Source organism: Platichthys flesus, chromosome 10 (assembly GCF_949316205.1).
Source record: "Platichthys flesus chromosome 10, fPlaFle2.1, whole genome shotgun sequence".
Taxonomy (NCBI): domain Eukaryota; kingdom Metazoa; phylum Chordata; class Actinopteri; order Pleuronectiformes; family Pleuronectidae; genus Platichthys; species Platichthys flesus.
This window is the reverse complement of record NC_084954.1, coordinates 13,598,517-13,622,132: the sequence shown is the minus strand read 5'-3', so window position 1 is coordinate 13,622,132 and position 23,616 is coordinate 13,598,517. Positions and strand designations below refer to the sequence as shown.

At 42.7% G+C, this 23,616-nt stretch overlaps 3 protein-coding genes across 3 annotated transcripts in view; 2 read left to right on the top strand and 1 right to left on the bottom strand.

Moving 5' to 3' along the window:
* The first annotated feature begins 23 nt into the window (after positions 1–23).
* On the top strand, positions 24–5,659 carry LOC133961417 (histone-binding protein RBBP4). Its single transcript, XM_062396511.1, has 11 exons — positions 24–164; positions 733–880; positions 967–1,112; positions 1,398–1,571; positions 1,663–1,778; positions 1,870–2,030; positions 2,147–2,273; positions 2,376–2,453; positions 4,246–4,380; positions 4,480–4,590; positions 5,093–5,659. Exons 1-11 carry the CDS (start codon positions 149–151, stop codon positions 5,153–5,155), a joined length of 1,275 nt encoding a protein of 424 aa, XP_062252495.1. The 5' UTR covers positions 24–148; the 3' UTR covers positions 5,156–5,659.
* On the bottom strand, positions 5,645–9,700 carry LOC133961418 (syncoilin-like). The gene is made up of 6 exons (XM_062396512.1): positions 9,568–9,700; positions 8,333–8,414; positions 7,566–8,057; positions 6,610–7,020; positions 6,415–6,539; positions 5,645–6,326 (listed from the first exon to the last, which is right to left on the bottom strand). The coding sequence occupies exons 1-6, from the start codon at positions 9,636–9,638 to the stop codon at positions 6,281–6,283; spliced, it is 1,227 nt and encodes a 408-aa protein (XP_062252496.1). The 5' UTR covers positions 9,639–9,700; the 3' UTR covers positions 5,645–6,280.
* Positions 9,701–9,800: 100 nt separating this feature from the next.
* Positions 9,801–23,616, top strand: part of si:dkey-157l19.2 (proteoglycan 4) — a 30,533-nt gene continuing 16,717 nt past the window's right edge. The window contains exons 1-2 of the mRNA XM_062396510.1: positions 9,801–9,931; positions 18,966–19,272. Coding sequence (XP_062252494.1) covers positions 18,990–19,272 — 283 coding nt within the window. The 5' untranslated portion in view covers positions 9,801–9,931; positions 18,966–18,989. The remainder of the gene's footprint in view (positions 9,932–18,965; positions 19,273–23,616) is intronic.

The window sequence follows — 23,616 nt, the reverse complement described above, 5'->3', positions numbered from 1 at the left end:
TCTACTTCCTGTCGGCTCTGCTGAACGCTGATTGGCTGTTCGCGTTCTATGGAGTTGGCGCCATCACGGTTCTTCTTGCTATCTCCGGAGCTCTTTCCTCTCAGAAAACAGGGCTCTCTGGCAAGGCCAGCGAATAGACTGCGGCGCAATGGCAGATAAAGAAGGTAGGAGTGTGGCTGAGACGACTATACCTGTGTGTGGGTTCAGTTCGGGGTGGTACAGAGTCCGGGGCGGAGCGGTGGTTCTCAGCGCGCCGGCCAGCATCCCCCCTCATTGTCAGGGAGCTAGCTGGTAGCTAGTGTTCAATGCTAGCAGGCTGGGGCTTTAATCCACGAGTTCCGAGTAACAGACTGTTCCACATGGAAAGAAGTGTGGCTCAGGATCCACCATGATTGTGTGTTTATGTTGCTAACTCCAGCTTCGTTTGCTAGCGTTATCTTTTTAGTAAAGAAACTAGTGTTGCTTGTTAATAATTTTATTTAAAAAGGAAAGTACATGAACTTCAGGCAGACACTTTGTTTTGACAGCTGTTTGTTACTGTGGTTTTGACTGCTGTATATTGCTGTTGTTTTAATAGCTGTGTGTTGCTGTTGTTTGGATTGTTGTATATTGCTGTTGTTTTAATAGCTGTGTGTTGCTGTTGTTTGGATTGTTGTGCGTGGCTGTTGTTTCGACTGTTGTGTGTGGCTTTTGTTTTGACTACTGTGTGTTGCTGTTGTTTCTGACTTGCAGCGGTGTTTGACGATGCTGTGGAGGAAAGGGTGATCAATGAGGAGTACAAGATCTGGAAGAAGAACACCCCTTTCCTGTATGACCTGGTCATGACTCACGCCCTGGAGTGGCCCAGCCTCACCGCCCAGTGGCTTCCAGATGTCACCAGGTGAGTGTTTGAGTCCCTCCATGACCAAATCATGACAAGAGAAAAGACCAGGGGTGATGTACCCATTGTTTTATTCCTCTTCACAGGCCAGAGGGAAAAGACTACAGCGTGCACAGGCTGGTTCTGGGCACACACACCTCTGATGAGCAGAACCACATTGTGATCGCCAGCGTTCAGCTCCCAAACGACGATGCTCAGTTCGACGCCTCACACTATGACAGCGAGAAAGGAGGTGAGCGGATTGTCTGTTTTGCAGGGTCATCAATGTGGCATGACGTTCTTACATTAGGATGTTGTGGTTGTCAATTTTTTCTCAATTAATTAATGAACAAAAAATTCTCCAAAATCTTTAATGCTTCAGAAAACATAGGTATGTATTTTTGTTTTTGATATCTTTTTTTAAATTGCTGATCACCGCATTTCCATACAATATCCCGTTCACCATGCATTTTAGAATAGAATCCTGGCAAAAACCACCTCATGTGTATTATGGTGTGTCGTGTATTCTTTATTTCAGAGTTTGGAGGCTTTGGATCTGTAAGTGGCAAGATAGAGATTGAGATCAAGATAAATCATGAGGGAGAGGTGAACAGAGCTCGCTACATGCCTCAGAATCCCTGCATCATTGCCACCAAGACCCCGACAAGTGATGTGCTGGTCTTTGATTACACAAAACACCCCTCCAAGCCCGGTAAGATTACAGCCGGAGAAGAGGTTTCAAAAGTGAATCTTTCATCAAACAATTTTTGTTAAACTGACTTTTGTTATTATTGTTTGTGAAGACCCGTCAGGAGAGTGCACTCCAGATCTGCGCCTCAGAGGCCACCAGAAAGAAGGCTACGGCCTCTCCTGGAACCCAAACCTCAGTGGTTGTCTACTAAGTGCTTCTGATGACCATGTAAGTAACCTGCCATTTTCTTCTCCTCTGTTCTTTAGCTGCTTGTTTGGTTTTTATACATTTTCTTTCCCATCTCTGTTCTCGCTGAAAGACTATCTGCATGTGGGACATCAGCGCCGTGCCCAAGGAGGGGAAGATTGTGGATGCTAAGACCATCTTCACAGGCCACACTGCTGTGGTGGAAGACGTCTCCTGGCATTTGCTCCACGAGTCACTCTTTGGATCTGTTGCCGATGACCAGAAACTCATGATGTGAGCTGCTCTTATGTTGACAACAAAATTCTCTAACTTCTGCGGTGACTTGAGAAAAACAATGTTGCTGCATGGTTTCAACTCTTTTTTAAACAAAAGCACTTTTGTCTGCACAGCTGGGATACGCGGTCTAACAACACATCCAAGCCCAGCCATGCGGTGGACGCCCACACTGCTGAGGTCAACTGCCTCTCCTTCAATCCTTACAGTGAGTTCATCCTGGCCAGTGGCTCTGCAGATAAGGTGGGTCCATGCTCGGTCCAAGCAGGTGTTCATTTATGCCTAATCTTATTCTCTCTGTAAAATGAGGCGAATAAGTGACAGCAGCCCTTCTTTTATTTTTAGACGGTGGCTCTCTGGGACCTGAGGAACCTGAAGCTGAAACTGCATTCGTTTGAGTCTCATAAAGACGAGATCTTCCAGGTAAGAAGGGAACTTCTGATCACTTAACTTCAAAGTTATTAAAAATAATAGTTTGTAGATGTTAATCTGTTAAATAAATTCAAGTTTATACAAGAGCAGAAAAGATTTGCATTTGTTAAATTTAAATTACAAAAAATATCTGAATAAAATCTGTGTGTAATTGATCTCAGTGATGAGGCTTAACACTGAATAACAAGAAGCTTATGTTCACATCTGTTTACAAATATTTTTGGGATGAATAACAGTGGCTTGCTCTGCACAAAACAAATGCCAATGTTCTCTGCATATCCCAGTCAGGTTAACAAAAGCTGCTTCATAATAGAGGTGTGCATCTTCACTAGCTTCACGATTCAATTCAGTTACAATTCAGCAATTGAATTTGAATGTACAACGGTGCATTTCAATTGAAATGCATCGATGCGCATTCAAATTCGTTGACTGCTGAATTGCTCTCCACACTGATTTGACATTGATACAGTTTAGACGTGTGTGCTGCTCCTAAAGTTTAAAAGGACAAACTCTGATATTAGCCTTTACTTTATCAAGGTGGCCACGCCCGGGCCCCCCCTGGCAGAGCCATTGAACTGAGGCACATTACTCTGCGCAGGTCAACAAGTGACTCTGCTCTTCTGATGTTTTCGAATCCCTCACACCTCGAACTGATCTTTATAAAAACCTGCTGACTTCATATTTATGTTCCTGGATAAACGGGGCATCGCGTCTTCTGCAACAATGAAGTTTAATCACTGTTACGTTGTGATGTTGTCTGGTTATTTAGAGTATTTAGGTTAGGTAGACTTGTCTTGAATGCCGCCAAAACCAAACTGATGATATTTTCCAATGGCAGAAAAGTGCCTGTGTCTCCACCCAGCATTTTGTCATTGCAAGGGTATGAAATTGAACTTGTGAACTGTTACAAGTATCTCGGCATTTTAATTGATGATCGACTTTCTTTTAAACCACATGTAGAAAATCTGGTAAAATTATTAAGAGTGAAACTGGGATTCTTCTTCCGTCACAAATCTTGTTTTTCTTTTTACCAGAAAAAAGTTGATTGCTACCACTTTCCTCCCTGTACTTGATTACAGTGATCTCTTATATATGAATGCCCCAGCAAACTGTCTGCGTTCTCTAGACACTGTATATCATGGTGCCTTAAGGTTTGTCACTGGTTGTAAAGCCCTCACTCACCGCTGCATCTTATATGCTCGAGTTGAGTGGCCATCTCTGGCAGCACGCCGCCTTATACATTGGCATACTTTTATTTATAAAGCTATCTTGGGGCTGCTCCCCCACTACTTATGTAAGTACATCTTTAAATCCCAGAGCAATTACTGCTTACGTTCAAATGAGCTTTATTTATTAATTATGCCCAAAGTAAACACTGAATTTGGTAAGCACTGTTTTAAGTTTGCTGCACCTGCTGCTTGGAATGTACTGCAAAAAACCCTAAAGTTAAAGGACCTCATAAACCTTGACACTTTGAAGACTCGTGTGAGAGAAATTGGAGCGGCTTCATACCACACTTGTTCTTGTTTTGGTGGGAATCCGGGGGCTTTAGTCCTGTTGCCTTATCTTAAGGGATCAGGGAACTTATCTTGTTTGATCTGTGTTATGTGATTTGTGTGTGTCTTGTGACTGTTTGACATTTTGTATGCTGCTGTCTTGGCCAGGCTTCCCTTGCAAAAGAGGTCATTGTATCTCAACGGGACCGACCTGGTTAAATAAAGGCAAAAAAAAAAAAAAAAAAAAAATGAAGGGCAGAAATGTATCATCTGCTCCGCCTCAACAGGTGCAGTGGTCTCCTCATAACGAAACCATCCTGGCCTCCAGCGGCACAGACCGAAGGCTCAACGTGTGGGACCTCAGTAAGATTGGAGAGGAGCAGTCTCCAGAGGATGCTGAGGACGGCCCTCCTGAGCTGCTGGTCAGTGTTGTAATGGTTGTGTGTACACATGCAAATAAAGTGTCTTTTATAATCTGATTACAAATGCTGTGTTCACCCCTCATGCTCTGTCGCCTTTAGTTCATACATGGAGGACACACAGCTAAGATCTCAGACTTCTCTTGGAACCCCAATGAGCCGTGGGTTATCTGTTCTGTATCGGAGGACAACATCATGGAAGTCTGGCAGATGGTAAGTGCTTAGATACACGGTCAGGGGGGTGAGATACTAATTTAACAACACTAGTGCGGTGTCTATTTTAAACATGTCTATTTGGAACAGGCTGTTTGCTTAGCCTGTGGTAATTCTGGTGCAGCTTTTTTTTCTGAAACTGTAAAAGTGACCTGCAGTAATTGAGCTGCCGCAAGTAAAGACCGGCTGTCGGAATCCTGCAGCTATTCACCACAGCTGTTCACCTGTTGAGTGAAGCTCAACTCAGTATTTAGAACAACTTACTGGAGAAACAGTTGTCATCGGTTGTCAGGTTCAACAACATAAATTACATAAATGAGTCCCACATATCTTGGTACTCAAGATATGTGGGACTCATTAAGACAGACAGAGATATCTGGAATTATTAGAGGGAACCTTAGAGTGGTAAATAAAAGACATGTGTGGAGAACTTTGATTTGAAGCACATTTATTACAACACTGAGTTCTTACAGTGAATCTTTCTAAACTGTTTGTCCAACAGGCTGAAAACATCTACAATGACGAGGACCCAGAGGGCGCTGCAGACTCAGAGGTCCAGGCGTGAGTCCGGTCTCCACATCTCTTCGTTTCGACCTGCTTGTTAAAAGTGGATCATTTTTCCAGTGTTGGGTGCATAAGCTGTAATGTCTTTTTCAAAACACATTTTTGGCAGCAGTGGTTTTGTAGAAAATGTCAAAAGGAATAAAATGCTGTATTGTCATAATGTTGTGAAGTATTTCAAATCCAGTCTGTATCAGTAACATTTTTAGATCCTTTAGTTTTTCAATCTCCTATTTCTCCACTCTGGCTTGTAGTGATGAATCCATCACACAGGACTTTTATTTGATCTTGATTAGCTGTGCTGAAAACATTTCTACAGAGATCCATTTTTAATAAAATTGTATATATTGTAGGTTTTCATCTATTTGCTTGATATTTGTAGTAGCAATTTTCCAGATTTGTGTGTCGTCACTTGTATGTGCTTTTTTTTCAATGCATTATTTTTCCTGTGCTACATCTGATCTAATGTGTACTTAAGTATATTCATAATAAAAATATTTACATTAAATCTGTTTCCCTTGCTTATTAGTACATGTCTTTAGATTGTTAGATTAGTTTGGTACATTATTAATAAAAATGAGGGGTACTTAATGACAGAATGGCTTTGACCAGATGGCAAAAATTATTTAAAAGACATTTCAGTGACAAGACAATTTAAGTGCCGTTCTACAATTGCTGTTCAGCAGCTATTAATGTCTATTGATGCATTTACTGTTTCACTCAGTGTGTTAATACTGCAAAACCAAACCTGCCCGGCAACACAAGTTTTAGAACTCATTCATCCCACATGCACACATTTTATATTGATATCATTGTTTTTTTGTTAAACATATATTATTGTCGCCCAGGTAGTCATCATTTTCTGCATCCTAATTGTGTCTTTTTACATTTTTAACATTGTAAAGTGCTTTTGGAAGCTTTAATAAGTCCATTGGACGTTATGCAGTGTAAACATTTTTATATTGTGCAAATAAATAAAAAGAAAAAGAAGAAAACTTGTAAAATTATAGTAAATGAGTGTGAATACATACCAAGATTGAATTATCCTGCTTATTATCAATGTTTAGCTATTGACAGTGCCAGTTCCATGGTTTGGTCTGGTGTCAGAATATTAACTGGAAATAGAAACTTATAGCTCTTCTTCAGCAGTGTTTTTGCTGGCTTCATCACAGCCTCTGTAAAACAGGCAGTGGTCAGTCATTTATTATTCTGATGCTCAGTTTATAGAGGGTTGTATAGTGAATAGGGTGAGAATATACCTACCTGAGAAATGTCAGCTCTGTTAAAAGTCCATCTTTAAGATCCACCAAACCTTTCTTAGATTGTCTTTGAACATCAAACTCCACCTCTAGCTCTCTCAGAGTCTCTCTTAGTGTCTCCACAGTCTCCTGTAATAAAGTGGAGAAACATCTTAGATTCACATGTCCTTTATATTCATCATCATTCAAGTCACCATACCTTATATTGAGTGATGCGTTTCTCCTTCTCCCTCTCCATTAGAATGATCCTCTGCTCCAGGCAGGCTCTCTGCAACTCCAGTCTCTGGCAGTCCTCTCTCAGGGGCCCAAGGCTGGCCCTCAGGTCCCTCGCCTGCTCCCTGCTCTTTCTCAGGGCATCCTCCCCGACCTGCTTCCTCTTCAGCAGGGCCATGAGCCGGGGCTCATACCAGCCCTCCAGTGCCCTCACACTGCCGCTGAGCCGCCGCTGCAGTCTAGCGGAGGCCTGGCGGCACTGGCTGACGTCACTCATGGCCCTGGGCCTGCAGGGCTTAGCAGCCTGGGCCCTCAGGGAGGTGAGCCTGATATTTTGGGACTCATTGAGCTGGGACAACTCCTGAGACAGAGTATCGATGTAGGTCTTGAGCTCCTCCTACGGAAAATAATTGATGAATAACTGATGATGATTTTAAAGAAATTTTGTAAATGTAAGTAAATAAACAGTTTAGCAAAGTTAAAAAATAGTACAGAGGGAAACAATAGAACAGCACAACGATTTCCATACATGATCGTTCATCTTTATTTTGTTAAATATTGAAGGTTTAGAGTTTCATACTTCAACTGTTCCCTAATAACCCTCTTTAACTTGTACTACATGTACAAATTCCTCTTAAGTTTATTGTTTCACAATTTTTAGGTAATATTTAAAAGATCTACCAGTTTAAAGCCTTTGTGCTGATGATGACGATGATAATGATGATAATGATGATTCTGGGTTTATATCAGAGTATGAAAATTATATTAGTATTTGTTGACCCATACTTCTGCACTTAAAGTGAAATTTAAGGTGTATAAATATGATCCACAGAAATGCAGTATAGATCATATTGTATGGGGTTCACACCCTAATGTATATTATCATCCACAGAAATCCCAATACTTCACAATGACCCACCAAAATAAACGAGTTGTTTCTACCTGTGTAACAGCAGACTGAGCCACCTCATACTCATTTGCAGCCAGCGTCACCTGGCTCTGGATGCAGTCTCTGGCTGTGGTGAACAGTTTCCTCTTCACCCTCTGCACCTCCTCAAAAACGGCCGTGTAGTCCATCTCAGCTAGTGTGAGCAGCCTCTGTGTCTCCGCCACCTTCCCCCTCAGCTGCTCCACCATCCGCAGCATGGGCTCCTGCAGCCGGAGGAGCTCCTGCACCAGCTCGTCCCTCTGCCTCTCCAGACGGGACACCTGCTGGATGCAGTGCTCAAAGAGCCGCCCCAAGTTGTCCATGACCACCTGATCCAGTTGGGCTGTAGATGGTTGTGCACGCTCATCTGAGGGAATTGTCTGTGTTTCAGAGTCAGTGTGGTGGTTTTCTGGGATCTCTCCAACAAATCTAAGCTCGTCTGTTGATGCCATGCCTTTACCATCTATTAGGAATCTTTCATTGTGCATGAGCTGCTCAGGAGTGAACTAGAAGAAAGGATTTGAGCGTTGTCATTAATCAATCAATCAAAAACAACTAATGACTGATCAGATTGGCGGTTTGAAACCCACCTACATAATGTGGTAATTCATTACAGGTAATTTGCATAACATAGCAATTCAATTTAAATGTAATCAAGATAACAATGCTGATAGATGCAAGTCTTAAAAACTGGCTCAACAAAAACCACAAGAAGACCTTTAAAACCCTTAGATCAATGTCAAAAACATATCAATTACAGTAACATATATGCCATACTCACTTTGTTCGGAGGTGACAGTCCAGACAGCGATGGACAGAGTTTGACAACAGCGTTGAGGACGGCTACCGAAGAGTGTCTGTCTCTAGGAAAACATAGGCACACTTTGTGTTATTAATAACACTTTGGACATGGGGGGGGAGAAACTCTATCTAAGACTCTCTCATACCCCTACCACATGGGACCACTAACTGTGTCAGTGCTGAAGCCCGGCTGGCCTACATGCTCTGGATGCACCAGCTAACACCCGCCCAGTTTGGGTGCCACACACAGAAATATATTTACACAACTTTACAGCCTGGTTTTATGTGCATTTAGGAAGACTGTGGCATCATGGTCACAAACAGTATCAGGTCTGTGCAGTTAGTTTCCTTTAATATTGAGACTGTGCTGCACATAAAGACCTCATAGCTTATATACTCTGTTTGTTTACATGATGTGCGTGACAAAGGGAAACAAACACAAGCTGAGTTGCAGACGAGGAATTATGTGACAATTGGAGGGATGAGAGCATGTTTTAAAGAAGTATGCTAACATTCTAAACAGGTACTGTTTATAACAATAGTGCATCACTTGTGTCCAAGGCAACACTGTGCCACTGTCATCCATTAGTTTATACTAACTCCTTAAATGTCACTTGAAAACTTTGAAACCTCAACTTGATTATCAAAAAATATAATAATGTAAAGTCGGAAAACGGGACAGTTTTTATTAGGTCAATAAATGTAAATATTTTGGCTATTGCTGTTGTTCATAGGGCAAAAACATGAATGCATATTGTTTGTTTACAGTGTTATGTGCTTTATATTTCTTCGTTTTGGACTGTTTTGTTGTTCTGCATCATTTATAAGTTAGATTTTCTGGAACCAATTTTATTTGTTTAAGTGCAGATATATCCTTGACAAGTATTTGTCTTGTTAATTTTGTAATTTATGTTCCATTTTGCCTATAGCAGCATCGACAAGATATGTGTTAAAGTGGATGATGCTTTCTAAACTAATCAAATCAAATCAAATCTAATCTAATCTAATCTAATCTAATCTAATCTAATCTAATCTAATCTATTCTAATTTAGTATTTATTTTTAATAATTATATCGTACCAGTGTTGTATTGTGTGAAATGTTCCCCTCTCTGTATATACTTTGACGATCAAGGGAGAAAGAAAACCCGAATCCCTGCTCTTCCGGCCTTTCCCACCGCTAGATGCCCCCACAACATCGTGTCTGTTGCTCTCACCTGAGCGCGCGCAGCCTCCTCCTGCAGGTGGGATCTGATCTGAGCCGCAGGTCCACGACTCTTCTCCTCATTTCCCCTGTCGTGGTCCAGAGGAGCGTCCGCGCAGGAGGCGGCGGAGAAGTTCAACTGAGCTGGGCAACAGAAACAAAACCCAACTACCCGCTGCTGCGGTACGAGCGAACTCAACCTCCCCTCTTTGAAGAGATTTCCTTTCCTTTTTTTTTTGTTGTTCACGGAAATGCCTCACCTGAAGTTTTCCACCGCACGGTGAAAGTTTGGAGCCGCAGAGGAAGGGCGCAGCAGGGGGACGCTTCAAATGGAGAGAGGCTGAAATTACGCATCCGGATCAGAAAAGTTTCGCAAGGTATGATCTATACTTGTTTACTTGTTCGTGACTCTTTTCATTTTAATAGAATACATTTCCTACTGTGGCTCTGCCTACCAAATTCCCAAGTTAAGCACCTCTCCAAAGTAAAACAAATGTGGAAATATGATTTGACATTCTTGCAGAAAGTCAGAAACTGTAGTAAAACAACCTCACGATCAACAGTGTCAACTTTAACGCAACTTTAACGATTCTAGATCAAACTGTTGCATCATGTTGTCTGCTAAGTCTGTTCCAGCTTCTATCATATGAAAACTGTATAAGTCCACCTAGGATGACAGAAATTAGTCCCCCTGAGAGGGGTGATCAGGCACAGTGGTGAAGGTGGTTGTGATTAGCCATGCATGAAAAACTAGTTGTGGGACATTTGCCCTGCTTTGGCCTTGAGGGATCCTGAGCAGAGGTAATCTAAGACGAGTAGTGCTTCTCTCAGCTTGTGACAATGAAGAGTGTTGTGTTATATTTGCCGTCACTGACCCAGCAGCAGATGACAGGGTGGTGACTCTGTGTTTAATCTGTGCCAGTCAATGACAGCCGATGTGCGCTTCATAATGGACCCACTTTGCTTGTTGATTAACCGGAGGCAGATAACACCACCACCTCCAGTTCAGGACCTCTCTGGTGGGGGTCTCTCCCCTTCTCTCTGTTTGCCTGCTCCTGGACTTTGAATCAAAGGCAAGCTCCAAACCCAGACCCTACTGTGGACCACGATGGGGGTTGTTTTGTTCGTGTCTCTTATGTGGCACCATGGCTTCAAGTTTACCTCATGTACCCTCTGGTAGGTGAGACTCAAACAGAGCCATTTGTTTGCAAAGGGTGTGTCGCATACTGGTGCTCCTTCCCTAGCCAGCCTCGCCGTGCCAGGGCTTGTACCCATGGAGATTACAGGTGTGTTATGTCAGCACTATAGGAAACACAGCAGAGCCTGGTACCTGAGATTCACAGAGAAGATGTCGAGGAAGGGACACAGCGAGAGATGAGGTCACAGGACGAGGATGAGGAAGTCATTCGAAATTGTTTTCTCTTTTTGGGAGAAACACATGTGCAGCCATGTCCCAAATATTCAAAGACAAAGTTCAAGTTCAGCTTTTTCTCTGCAGAGGTTTTACTCTGTTCACTTGTGACCCATTAGTGATGAAGTTGCACCTCATTGAAGGGAAGGGAGAACTTTGAGTGTTGTAATGGTTAGACACGTGACTATGAGTGTGTGTATGGGGGGGGGGGGGATGAGTGTGACAAAAGCACCTTGTTAATCAAAGAGATTATCTGATGATTAACTCTGTGGCTCCTCATCAATACTGAATCAGTAGCTGTGAGTTGCAGTATAGGGCATGTAAAAGAAAAGAAAAGAATGTGCCAGTGTCTGTTCACATGAGTTCCTCTACATCCAAACTTGTTGGGTTTTTCTTTTTTTATTCCGAAACTGCCATTTTGCCGACTCTCAGACCGAGTGGTTATCTTCAGACCGGAAGAAATTGGAGGCAGCTGCAGTCAGGGCTTTTTGTTTTGACCGGAACAAGAGCAGAGAGCACCCAAGGGCCAGGATGTATTTTTAAACCCCTGTGTCCAGTTGTGTTTGTCTTGTGGTCACTGCCCGCTCCGCAACAGTTTCTCTCCCTTGCCCCTGGCTGACCCGTCAGTTCAAGGGTCCTAAAGCTCCTCAGAGGCTGCAGTCCAGTCACAGACCCCTGGCAACCCCTGGACGAAAAGCAAACATTACACTTTACAGAGGAGAGCCCCTGTCTCTGACGCATCTCAGAACACTGACACATTACATTCCCCACTATTTCTACGGAAAGACACAAAAAATAAACATTGGTTACTAAGACCATCATGATTGAGGAACTTGCCCTTTTTTTTGACTTTATTGGGTGGTTGGTTTGTTGGTAAGTAAGATTACCAAAAATAACTGAGGGATTTTCATGAAATTTGGAGACAGGATGTGGTATGGGTCTGGGAAGAATCCAATAGATTTTGCTGTTGATCTGGATTAGGGTGTGGACTCAGGATCCGACTAACATTGTGAGATAGTGTCAGGGTGGCCATTGTGGAACGTTGGAGACTGTTGGGCTTAGCAGAAGTGCATTCTTATAGTTAAATATTCTTACTTAAGAGTCTAAAGACTAATGAGTACTTATTATACATTGTGACAACTACAGTATATCAGCCACCCAGAATAATATTATCCCTTTGCTGATTTACTGTTCAACAGAAATTACCCAGTTACAGTTTCTTCGTTTTCATTTTTTTCTTTATTCTTCTAAACATCTCTGTAGTTTAAGGGACTTTGACTGATGGTTACATATAATATGAAATTTGAAGATGCCCCATTCAATTGTGGGAGATTATTTGCTACTTTTAGCTATTTTCTGACAAGTAAATGAAAAAGTATTAATTAGTAAAGGAAATTATCAGCAGATCAATCAATTATGGAAAAGGTTATTGGATGCAACCATAAACAAAAATGTAGATGGATGCGAGGCTTTTAAAAAGAACCACAAACACACATACACACACACACACACACACACACACAGCATCGAACTTCCATTCACTGTGCAGCCTTACCAAAACCGTTAACCGTTACCTCATAAATAATGCATTGCCTCATTAGGACCAGGCTTTGGTCCCAACAAGGTCCACTGGTCCTGTCAAGATCTGCATGGAAAAGGTCCTACAGAGGTAACAAAAATGAGTACACACACATTTATTTTTTTCCGAACATATGCAAAGATATGAAAATCTGTACAGGCTCCATCACTGTAGAGTATTTGTAACTCCCCATACGAAAATAATTATCTCCAAACATTAACCTCAGCCAGTGCAGATAACAACATATTACAATGTTAGCTCAAAATGACTGTCATGCACTGTCCATTATCTCCCCTTTTTTCAGGGGGGGGGGGGGGATGTGTGGCATGGATGGTCGGGGCGGCAGTGAGGGAGGGAGGCAGGGGATGATGGCTAGAGGATGAAGGGGCGGTGAAAGCAGATTTGGAGAGAAGAGTTCCTCAGTGGGTAATTATCAATCTCTCAGGAATGTAGCCGCTGCTCTTAGCAGACAAGCCGCTGCATGGCTACAGAGGCCTCGCAGCACGCCAACTCGCATTATCCCGTCCACGGATCTCTGCACGGTACCACCTCTCTCTCAAACACTCGCACACACACACACACAGCGTCTGCAACCTCTGTGAGTTCAGTTACACAGCATTTTGGTTGATTTGCATCATTATTGTGTTTTATTTTTATCACCGTCATTACCTACCCGGTCTTTTTCTGACACTTTATCCTTTCAGCAACACACAAAGGGACCACATGCTGTCAGTTAGCCCTTCATTCATCACTGTTTGTTTGTGCTCATGTGTTGGTATGAAACAAAACTCTTGGAAACTTGTGGCCATGATGGACGCCTGCGCTTGAAATTCAAATTTCATAACGATTTGTAGCTATTATTTATGTTTTTTGAAATCCTCTCCTTCACTATAAAAGGAACTTCACTTTGATGGAGGAGACACTTCCTTTTATTGATGCCTCACACAGAAAAAGACACCGTCCCTGGTCATGGACTATTTCTAGTTTTATAACAGCATCGTCTCCACATCCTTCAGAGTGCATTTCTTTTGCACTGAATATTTGCACATGAGTGTGCAGCGTTCTAGCCCAGACAAGGTTTCTTAAGTCTGCTCTCCTTTGTTTGATAACGCCCATATGAGACAGCCAACGCCCTGGTTGATGCCTAAAGGTGCTGTGCAGCAACACACGTTTTATACGCCGCTAAAGACTTGCAATTTACGTACACAGTCACTGTAAGTGTAGTTTCAAAACTGTTATTGACCAAAGCCGGCAGTTACTGTAAATCCTCTCCCCTGGTGATTTCAGCAGGGTAGAGGACTGGAGACTGGAGACGTCCCTTCCTTCCTCCAAAAACAGATTATTAACCTTCCTAAACTGTTGTTTCCTTATTAGACTAACCACATTCAGCCCGACCTTAACCTCCGCTCGCTGACAGCTGAGTCGCCCGTACCCTGTGAAACACGGACACTCAGGAGCAGATATGTACTTCTGGTTAAAACGGAGCCAGTCCTAATTCAAACAAAGGTGGCTGCCTGCATCGCCGCCTGCGGCACTCCCTCTTGGCTTCACCTTATTCCCCCTGTGAGGCGGCGTCTGCTCCGTCAGCCTCCCGGTGAGTCACTGCCATCAAAGCTGCAGTTCCTGGAGCTCCCACTTCCCCAGACCACCCCCTCAACCACTTCCTGTGATATTCACAAAGTTCACATCGATAAGGATGTGATTGCAAATGAGATTAAAATGAGTATTGTGTTACTGCGTTGCAAGTTTTATCACAATTGATGCCTGCGAAAACCGTCCAGCTTTTTAGACCTTAAATTTCTATGAAATACTTTTACTTCTTTACTACATGGCTGCAGCTTGTCACACAAAATATATCAATCTGTTTTAGAAAAACTTCCCAAACGCAGTCAGCTGTTTGAGTGAGTTTAGTTTGAGCTTTAAATCCTGCCCTCAAGGCTGTCAGTTTAAAACAAATACTGAAACATTTTTTCAATTCCACCTCTACACAGATCTGTTCAGGGTGTGTGCTTGTAGTTGTTGCCTGTTTTTAAAGTGGTTTTCAAAGATAACAACTTCTGGTTTTCCTTCTTTTTTCTCTCACCAGTTTTTCACAGTATAAGACACAGATCTATGGTGCATTATACTGGATTTAGGACTCTGTACAGTAACTTGCCTTAGGCCAGACAGGAGTCAGTGCTTTGCTTTGACTCTGTTGACCTGCTAAACGTAGGAGAGGAGTCCCAGATTTGCCCTGGAATTTGTGTCCTGAAGCTGCGCAATGTGCAGCTAGCGGAGTAACATAATCAATAAATGCTGTTCCCCAGATACAATAGTCCTCAGTCTTTTCCTGACGGTGTATAAACTATTATCAGGCCTCAGTTTGCTTTATGGTGACGTGCACACAAACACACAGTGCTGTCAATGACATATGATAATCGCTCTGCGCTGCAGGTATTGACACACTGCATTGAGGTTTGGCCTTGTTAGAGCGGTGCCTCCTGTCCGACGCGATGGACTCACGTCTTTTGTGAAGGGTAGGTAAACAGCATGTTGGAACACGTCCCCACAGCGGAGTGAGTGAGTTAGTGGAGTGAGTGAGATTTATTTTTTGTATATTGACTTTGGGCACATGACCTGATTATGTTTTTTATGATAAATTAGATTAGAAAGCCCTAGAAAAGTCTGTTTAGCAGCTCTTCAAGAGGTGGTCTGTAAAAGGTAACGGCAGCAAAAAATATATACAACAAATAAACAGAAACATATGAAGATAAACAATATAAAGTGACATAGGTAACAGCCTTTTGGAGAAAGATATTGTTTAAGCTGCTTATAAACTGAACTCCGCAGTTCCCTCATATTTTCTCTGGAGGATGTGTACTTGTGAAAGCAAATTGTACAATTTGTACAATTTAGAGGAAACACACTGGTGAAAACTCATTTGGATTATGTTTTATTCAATTTCTGCAAATAGATCCTTTTCACCTCAATCTTGCACACTGAACCTTTAACTAATGCCTGGGACCATAAAGCAGCTTTGTAATTAATATGTCTGTGCACTAACTTTAAACAAAACATTGTGAGTTTAAACCTTAGTTACAAGACAGGTGGATTGTGAAGGTTAATAAACCTTTTTTTATAAGACATTTTCTTCACATACAACATGTTTATGGAGCGGTGAGGATGCTGCATTCTTCACATCATTGCATTTGTGTACAAAACTGAAAATTGCAGGTTGTCTAGTGTAACAAACGGCAGTGTGAGTCAACTCCTTGTGGCCCCACTACACAGACAGCGCTCCGCTGGGTGGTCCCCCGCCGCATCCCACAGCTCTTTAGCATGACTCTGGACTGGAGCCTCTCTCTAATGGAAATAATACGAGTAGTTGCTGCACTCCCCCAGGCAGCCTGTGGGCTATAGATGATTGAATCCAACCCGCCCCCAACTTTTTTTTTTCCTCAGAGAGGCGTCTGGATATTGGTGAGCGTAACCAATACAGATGCACGGATCTTAGTCATGGCCAAATGACTGTAATTTATAGCAGGAGAAACACAGGGCTTAGAGGAGGGAGAGGTCTCGTACTTTTCTCCATGAGGAGATGGATGCTCTTTCTTGTTATTGGGCTTTCACTGCAGCTCACGCCTCCGAGGACGTCAGCTCCACGTCAGATGTACTGCAGCGAATAACAACTAAAGCTGGTTTAGATAAGAAAAGAACCAGATCCAGTATGAATGGAGTTTCAAATGGAATCCAGGTCCTCAGCTAAAGCCTCTCGTAATGGACTGCATTCTTCTTACATGAGTTAGGATACAAACAGACCAGAGCCAGATTTATAGTAAGTTATTTTAGCCAAACCAGCAGCGTGGCTCGAGGGATGGTATTGTCATGGCAAATATCAATCCTGCCCAGAAAGTAAATACTAACCAGTCGCTCCCTCCTTTCCTTCTGGGAGTTGAGTGTAAACATAAAGTCTCTGTTTATGAAGCCTATTATGTTCATGTTTTTGGCAGTGAAGACATAGTCATTATGTTGTACTGGACTGTGTGAAACACCTCATACAATTTTATCCACTGCAACACCACCTTGGTGTTATCGCAGCACTGTTCAATTTGAGTGTATTATACCCCTACACATGTCAGATTTTTTTTTATTTATCACGACCCATGAATTATTGTCTGAGAAATCAATGGAAATGGAAAATTTTGCGATAGTTAATAAATTGAAGAAAGATATTTAATTGATGGGTCATGCTCCAACCCTTCCACAAAATGTAATGGTATTGGGTTGTGTAGTTTTTGTCTCATCCTGCTGAATGACAAACAAACTCAGATGAAGACATCAGTTCTAGTGGAGGTCATAATAAAGGGGTCAGATCGTTGCAAGGTTTTACAAACTGATGGACTTTATGATCATTAGTGTGTAAGACATGTGGCTTCATATTGTCCACATCTGCTTGAACATTTTTCCACATGTTGCATCCAAACCATAGTCCTCTATCTTCTCATCACACACACCCACACCCACACCCACACCCACACACACACACACACACACACACACACACACACACACACCACTCGCCTGTCTTTGATGGTGAAAGGGGCAGATTGGGAAAAGAAAAAATGTGTAATCCTCCGAGAACATGACGGAACATAGTTTTGTGTGGTTTCTGTTCCTGTCTCGTCACGAGGGGAGTACCGTTTTCCTACAGATCGCGTTGCACTAACATCTCAAAAAAGGCAAAACATTTTTTACACTTTTTTTGTACATGCGTGATCCTGAAAGAGTATAACAGCCAAAAACTTTTCGTGAACTTTGTCAACAGCACATCATCCAGGGATTTATACTTCTCTCACCCAGACTCCACTCTCCCCGTCCCTCTGTCTTGCTGCTTTTTTTACAAGCTCTGACTTCTGTCAGATCAAGAGCTCTCTCGAACTTTTAGCCTGTGATTTGCAGATAAGTATGTAATAAAGTGCGCGGCTGGAGGAAGCCCAGTGTGAGCTTCAGAAGAGTTAGGCTCGGAAATCTGCCTCCGAGTAGAGAAGTGTAGCAAGGTGAAGGGTGGAGGGAGACACAGAGAAGGCGATGAGATCACTGCTTAGAATGAAAAAGAAAAGATGAAGGATGACGATGAAACAAGAAACAGGAACCACATTGATACATCTGTGTAGACGGTTAGTTGAAACTGCCTCGTTGCACACTGGCGACTGTTTATTTTTCTATTCTTCAGCTCTTCCTAGTCGTGCCGTTGTGCATGTGTAAGAGTGCATGAGCCTACGGGTGCGGCTTTGTGAATTATGACTCCATGTTATGGAATGAAGGGAGCGGTGCCAGTTCTTTCTTTGCAGAACTGTGAAGTTTGGTTTAAAGACAGTAGGGGGTCTGTGTGTAGGCCGAGCGTGCGGGCTGAATGAGCATCGCCCAAGGAGACGCACAAACACAAATACAAACCAGTGTGTGCTCACACATACCAGCGGTGTTCCTCTAAAGAATACGTCTGTGCAACTGTGGACACATGTTCTTTCCAAAACAACTGGATTCATCAGCTTTTAATAAATCCTGTTGTTAGTAGTTAACATCACTTCCACTGTTCCTTAAAGTATAGGAGGTGCTTTAGTTTGATTTTAAACTTTTATAACCTCTCTTTTTTTCAAGACGAAATCCACTCTGCTGAGACTTGAAACCTGTTTGACATAATCCATCCCTGTGAACCTTGTTGCTTCTGTGGTGTATTTACGGAGGAACCGGTATCTACTACATCAGCTGCGGAAATAAGAATCCTGTCACATGTTGGTGAATGTAGCAGTGGCGAATCTCCCGTTCAATTCCAATCCGTGCGTTTGAGGAAGCGAATAAAACCTTCGCTTCCTGTGGCAAAGCAAATCGCAGTGTGGCTTCGCGAGGATTTGAACTTTGGTAACCTTTGATTGCCATATTCGCTCTGCATTGCAGTATGTCTGACTGTTCCCTAATGACCTTGGTTAATGGGAAATCAAAGCTGGGAGGCAGACACTTATCAGATATACTCGTATTTGAATGTGAGCTGTTTGTGCCCACTCTCAAATATCGGAGGTTGTGATTTCCATGAACGTTTACACAATCGCTCCAGCTTTAGGTTGCACACAATGGCAGGGTAACTGTGGTGTATGATATAAAAATAAAGTCGACTTAAAGTGCATTTCTCAGTTGTTATGGTTTATGTGCACTCTAATGGATCACCCAGAGTAAATCTCAGTCTCTGTAAGTTGATTTTAATTCTCTACTGACATTAATAAAATCCAGGTGGTAGCAAGAAAAGGTTGTAAGACGATTTAAAAAACACTGCTACGGTACTTTAATACCTACCTCTCTTTGAGTGCCAGCACATGTGGTGCTTGAAATCGAATTTCTATCTTAATCTTTGTTCTCTTTTCCCTCTTTGCTTTTTTTTCTCTTTCAGGGCACAGCTCCAGTGTGAGGCGGTATGTCTAACCGTGACTCGCTGGGGTTCGGGGAACTGCTCCCCCAGGATGTGGTTCAAATTTTTGCGCAGGAGAAGCACAGCAAAAAGGGCCACAAGAAGCGCAGTCACTCGCTCGGCCGGGCTCTGGGTTGGCTGAAGGGCAAGAAGAGGAAGAATCTGGGACCTAATGGGCGGAGTCTGGGTTTGGGTCCTGCACTCGACTTGGCCTTGGATGGGCACCATGCTGGGCACAAGGGAGTGCAGAGGTCAGGACGACAGACACATCCACATGGAAACAGTCACGGTGAGAACACACAGATTGCTGCACTGCATTTGTTTAATCTCACCTTTTATAAGTGAGCTGCTCTGTGGTATAGTTGACAGTATTCTACGTGTGCCATAATATCCACAGCAAAGCCTTTTCCGACATTAACCCTGGAAAATGTCCAGAATATTGGGTCTGGACATTTTCCGGAGTTTGCCTTTCACATATGAAGAACGCAGCCGGAGATTGTCGGATGTTTGGGCCCCTTCTCTACAATTTGAGATTATTTTACTGTTTAAAAACTGGGGGAAATCCTGAGTCTTGTCTAAGACTTGAATCCTGCTTTGGTAGCTCGTCCATTATGGTGCTTGTGTGACACAGTTGCAAACACCATTGTTGTGTTTACAACCACGTCTACATTGTTCTCTCTATACAATAAGTTACTAATGAATAAGATAATATTAAAATACTTTATATTGAGGAAAACACTGGCTTGTTTTAGCTTCACACACACTTACTACAAGGAACAATCAAGGCCATTCCAGTTCCTGCTATGAGGTCACAGTACTTACAGTACTTATAGTATGGTAAAATACCGCTTTATTAACTTCAAAAGAGGCAAATTATGCAGCATGGTCTTGTTATTAATTATGTATTTCTGCAGAGAGCAGTTTAATAATAGGATATTTTTGAGCAGGTATAAGTTGCTGGGAACTGGTGAAATATCCCACTCCTTGCCTCCCAGGCATGTGTGTTTGTTCACTGCAGAAGTGTTTGCTCAGACTGACTTCCCACTCGCCTCCTGACCCTCAGCTCACTTTGTTTGCTGTGAAAAAATCTCTGTCTGTCCTGTTTTACCGTGATACCATCGCTTACTTACCTGGTCATCGGGTTTACACGCAGGGTGAAGTGCCGTGCTGTGGCTGCCATCCACAAGGGACATGCATTTAAGCGGAATGTGTCTTTCATCCTGCCTTTGCACATATACACCCACACAGTCAATAGGTGACATGCACGCGCACAGTGAGCACGTAAAAACTTTTTCACACACTCCCAAGAAAATAGGCAGCGACGCTCTTGATTTTCCCAGAGCTGCACTCGGCAGATCTTGTTGGAGCTTGCACATGTGGGCTCATATGTCAGCATGTTACACTATAGCAGTCCTCCTTTTGTTAACCCAGTTTTTTCTGTGTGAAGTGTAAGTAGGTTCTTTAGTTTTATGCCCTCATCAATCACACACCTGTATGCAGTCGGACAAAAACATCAGACACACAGACATGCAAAACCTTGTTTTTACTGAGTTGGTTTATGTAAAAACACAAAAGTACCAGCAGTGTTAGGTTGGTCTGTGTAATATGTGTTATGTGTTCCTCTGACAGTGCTTGTGCAGTCTTGGCTAATCAATCCGCCCGTTTTTTTTGCTGCGTCTCTTGGTGGTGGAGGTGCACAGCTCGTAGGATGTAGGGCGAGGATTTCCCTGGGAATCAAATTCATTCAGTCACACAGTCAAACTATACCCACAACAGAAGACGAGTATGTATAAAAACACTTTGGTAGAAGAGGACTAAAAGTGCCAGTGTACTTCCTTGCACTGTATTGTGCTACGGCAGCAGTGCGAAGCTCAGGGTTATGTAAGAGAAAGTAAACTGTGACGAGAGATAAGGAGTTTCTCCTCTGCCAAGGTCGACTTAGAGAGGCTGCCTCCCACATCGAGCCGAGGCCCTACTGAAATTCTTAATTAATTTAAAGAAAATTGGACCTCCCAGTATATCAGGTCAGGTTAAGTTAACCACAAAGTCTTTACTTCTAACTTACTTTAACTTGACTTCTAACTGACTGTCTTTACTCCTGAGCGTTGTACTAGAGGTCCCATTCATTTTCAGACATTTGGATTATCAGCCATAATATTGTATCCTTCCTAAGTAGACTTACCAAAAGCTACGTGATTGTGAAATTATATTTTATGCTCCTGTAGGAACCACTAGTTCACGACATAAATTCTCGATATCGAGAAGTAGACCTCTACCCACAATTCTCAGGTGCAATAGCGCCCTCTGTGATTGGTGGAGCTCAATCATACATTGTTCAGCACTGATCGTTTCATAGGGTGTTTCCACAACTAGGTTAGCAACAAGGTTTAATTCAAAAGGAAATCTGCTGGAAGTCTTTGGAAAGGGATAATTTGCAATGGTTTATGGGATGTGTAGTTCCTTCACTTGTACCACCGTCTTGTACCTTTTACCTTTTTCGTTGTGCAATACCCCCCCCCCCCCCACACACACACAATTTTCTAGTAGCTGGCTTGCATGGTTGAAAACTTTTTTATGAAGCGTCAATGGAGAAATTAATGGGGAAATTGACTTCTGGAACCGGAGCTTTCTGTTATCATGCTCATTAATGTGTTGTGAGTAAACTCTTCATCAGACACAACCTCTGATTAGACAAGAAGCTCCGCAATTCCCAAAATGCATCCAGGGGCAGTTTACTGCAGGAGCAATGTAACGCACTCGCTCATTAAAGTGCCTACCTCCAGGCTGAGCCCCTGATGATGATCTGTAGTGATGCCCGAGGGGCCTCCTGCCCACTGAATGCCTGGCATGGCAGGCACGGTGCCAGTTAATTAAAAGCCATGCCAGGACCGTTACAGTGAGGAACAAGGGGTTCTCTTTTTTCCTGACCCCTCTGCTCACACTGTTCATCATCACACTGAGACGCTGGAACCCACAGAGGATCAAATGGAGTATGAGTGTGTATGAGAACTTAGTATCAGGGCCAGACTACGTGAACACAGCCAGGTGCAGATCAGTGTGAGCTTCAGTACAAGTCTCTTCAAATCAAGGCACGCCACACAGCTCTCTTCCAGTACGCCACGCTTTATTCACCAGATGTTTTCAGCTCGGCCTCATATATATCCCTGTGCTGTTTGTTTGTATACCAAGAGATGCAGACATAGAGGTAAACATGCAGTACTACAATAAACTTTTCAAACTGCTCTTTGCAAAAAGCTATATTTTGTCCTTCAGTAGTTCTTCTAAAGATTAAACATGCTTTTTATATAAGCCCTAGTATAGTGCAGTGTCTGCTCTAAACATGCCTGTTTGGAATGGGCTGTATGCTTGACATGGTAATGCTGGTTGCAAAATTTTCTTTCCGAAACTCTAAAGAGTGACCTGCAGTAATCAAGCCGTGGCAAGTAAAGAACGACTGCTGGACTCAGTTACAGAACCCTGACGCTGCTGCACAAAGAGCTGTTCACCTGAAGTTGTTGTAGCCATTGTGGTGAGCATGCTCTGAACACGCTGTTGTCGTGATCAACAAGGTCACTTACATTTATGAGTTCACGCCGTTTGCTGGTCCAGAGTCAGCTGTTTATTCAAAGTTTCTTAATGTAGAAAAAAATCTCGCCAAATTCGAACTCTACATGCATTCTTTCATAACAATATTGACAAATAATATATAAACATCCCTGTAGCTGCGTTTGTATCATCTTTTATGTCTTCTTTGGAATAATAAATTAAACAAACCTTCTATTAACACATCAGGTAGTTGAATTTCCCAACGTGTTTGTTCTTCATTGGGGATGACAGTGCAGGTTGAGCTGAATTTCTTGTCAGGAAGAGCATTCAAACTAGAGTGTGGCTTGGGCCACAGTTTTCTGTCCCATAATGAACAACCTAAGCGATAACTAACCGAGCTTGACCCGAACCAGACACATACCCCAATTTTTCCCCCGATAACAGGCACGTACATAGCACAGTCAATGTGACCCAACCCAAGTATAATTTCAGGATTTTCTTTCAGAACCTGGCTTGACTCTGGCTCAGCTTTGGTCTCCACACACAAATCCAAACTCTTTATTGGGTTACTTTACCCTTTGCTCTTACAGGAATGTATTTTTGTAAACAAGTCTTGTGGAGTTTGACCAGAGAGGGATGTGCATAGCAGCAGGTTTTTGGAGAGATAAACTCTGGCCTCCTGAACCTTCAGTGTGATCAACCCGACTCCTCATTATGTTCTCTGACAGTGTTTCATCCTGAACCAGAAGCCAGACCTTCGCTGTCTTGACAAATTAATGAACTTCTATTTGTCTAATTCCTCACCCTGTCAATGTGGCTCCTGTCACACCTGCTGGTCTGACAGAGATGTATCTCACTGCTGTACAGTCAGGTTACTCAATCTTATGCCAAACAAGACAATAGGCTCCTCTTGTGCAACTCTCAGATCCTGTGGGCTTTAAGAATAATCCCCCAGTTTATTTAAATTGAAAATAAGGTGAAGGGAAGACAGATAAGGTCATAGAGTCGTAGAGTGGCGCTCTAGGAAGGTCACCTGTTCACTGTGAACACTCCCTGAGAGATTCCTCACATTCCTGTAAGTTATAAA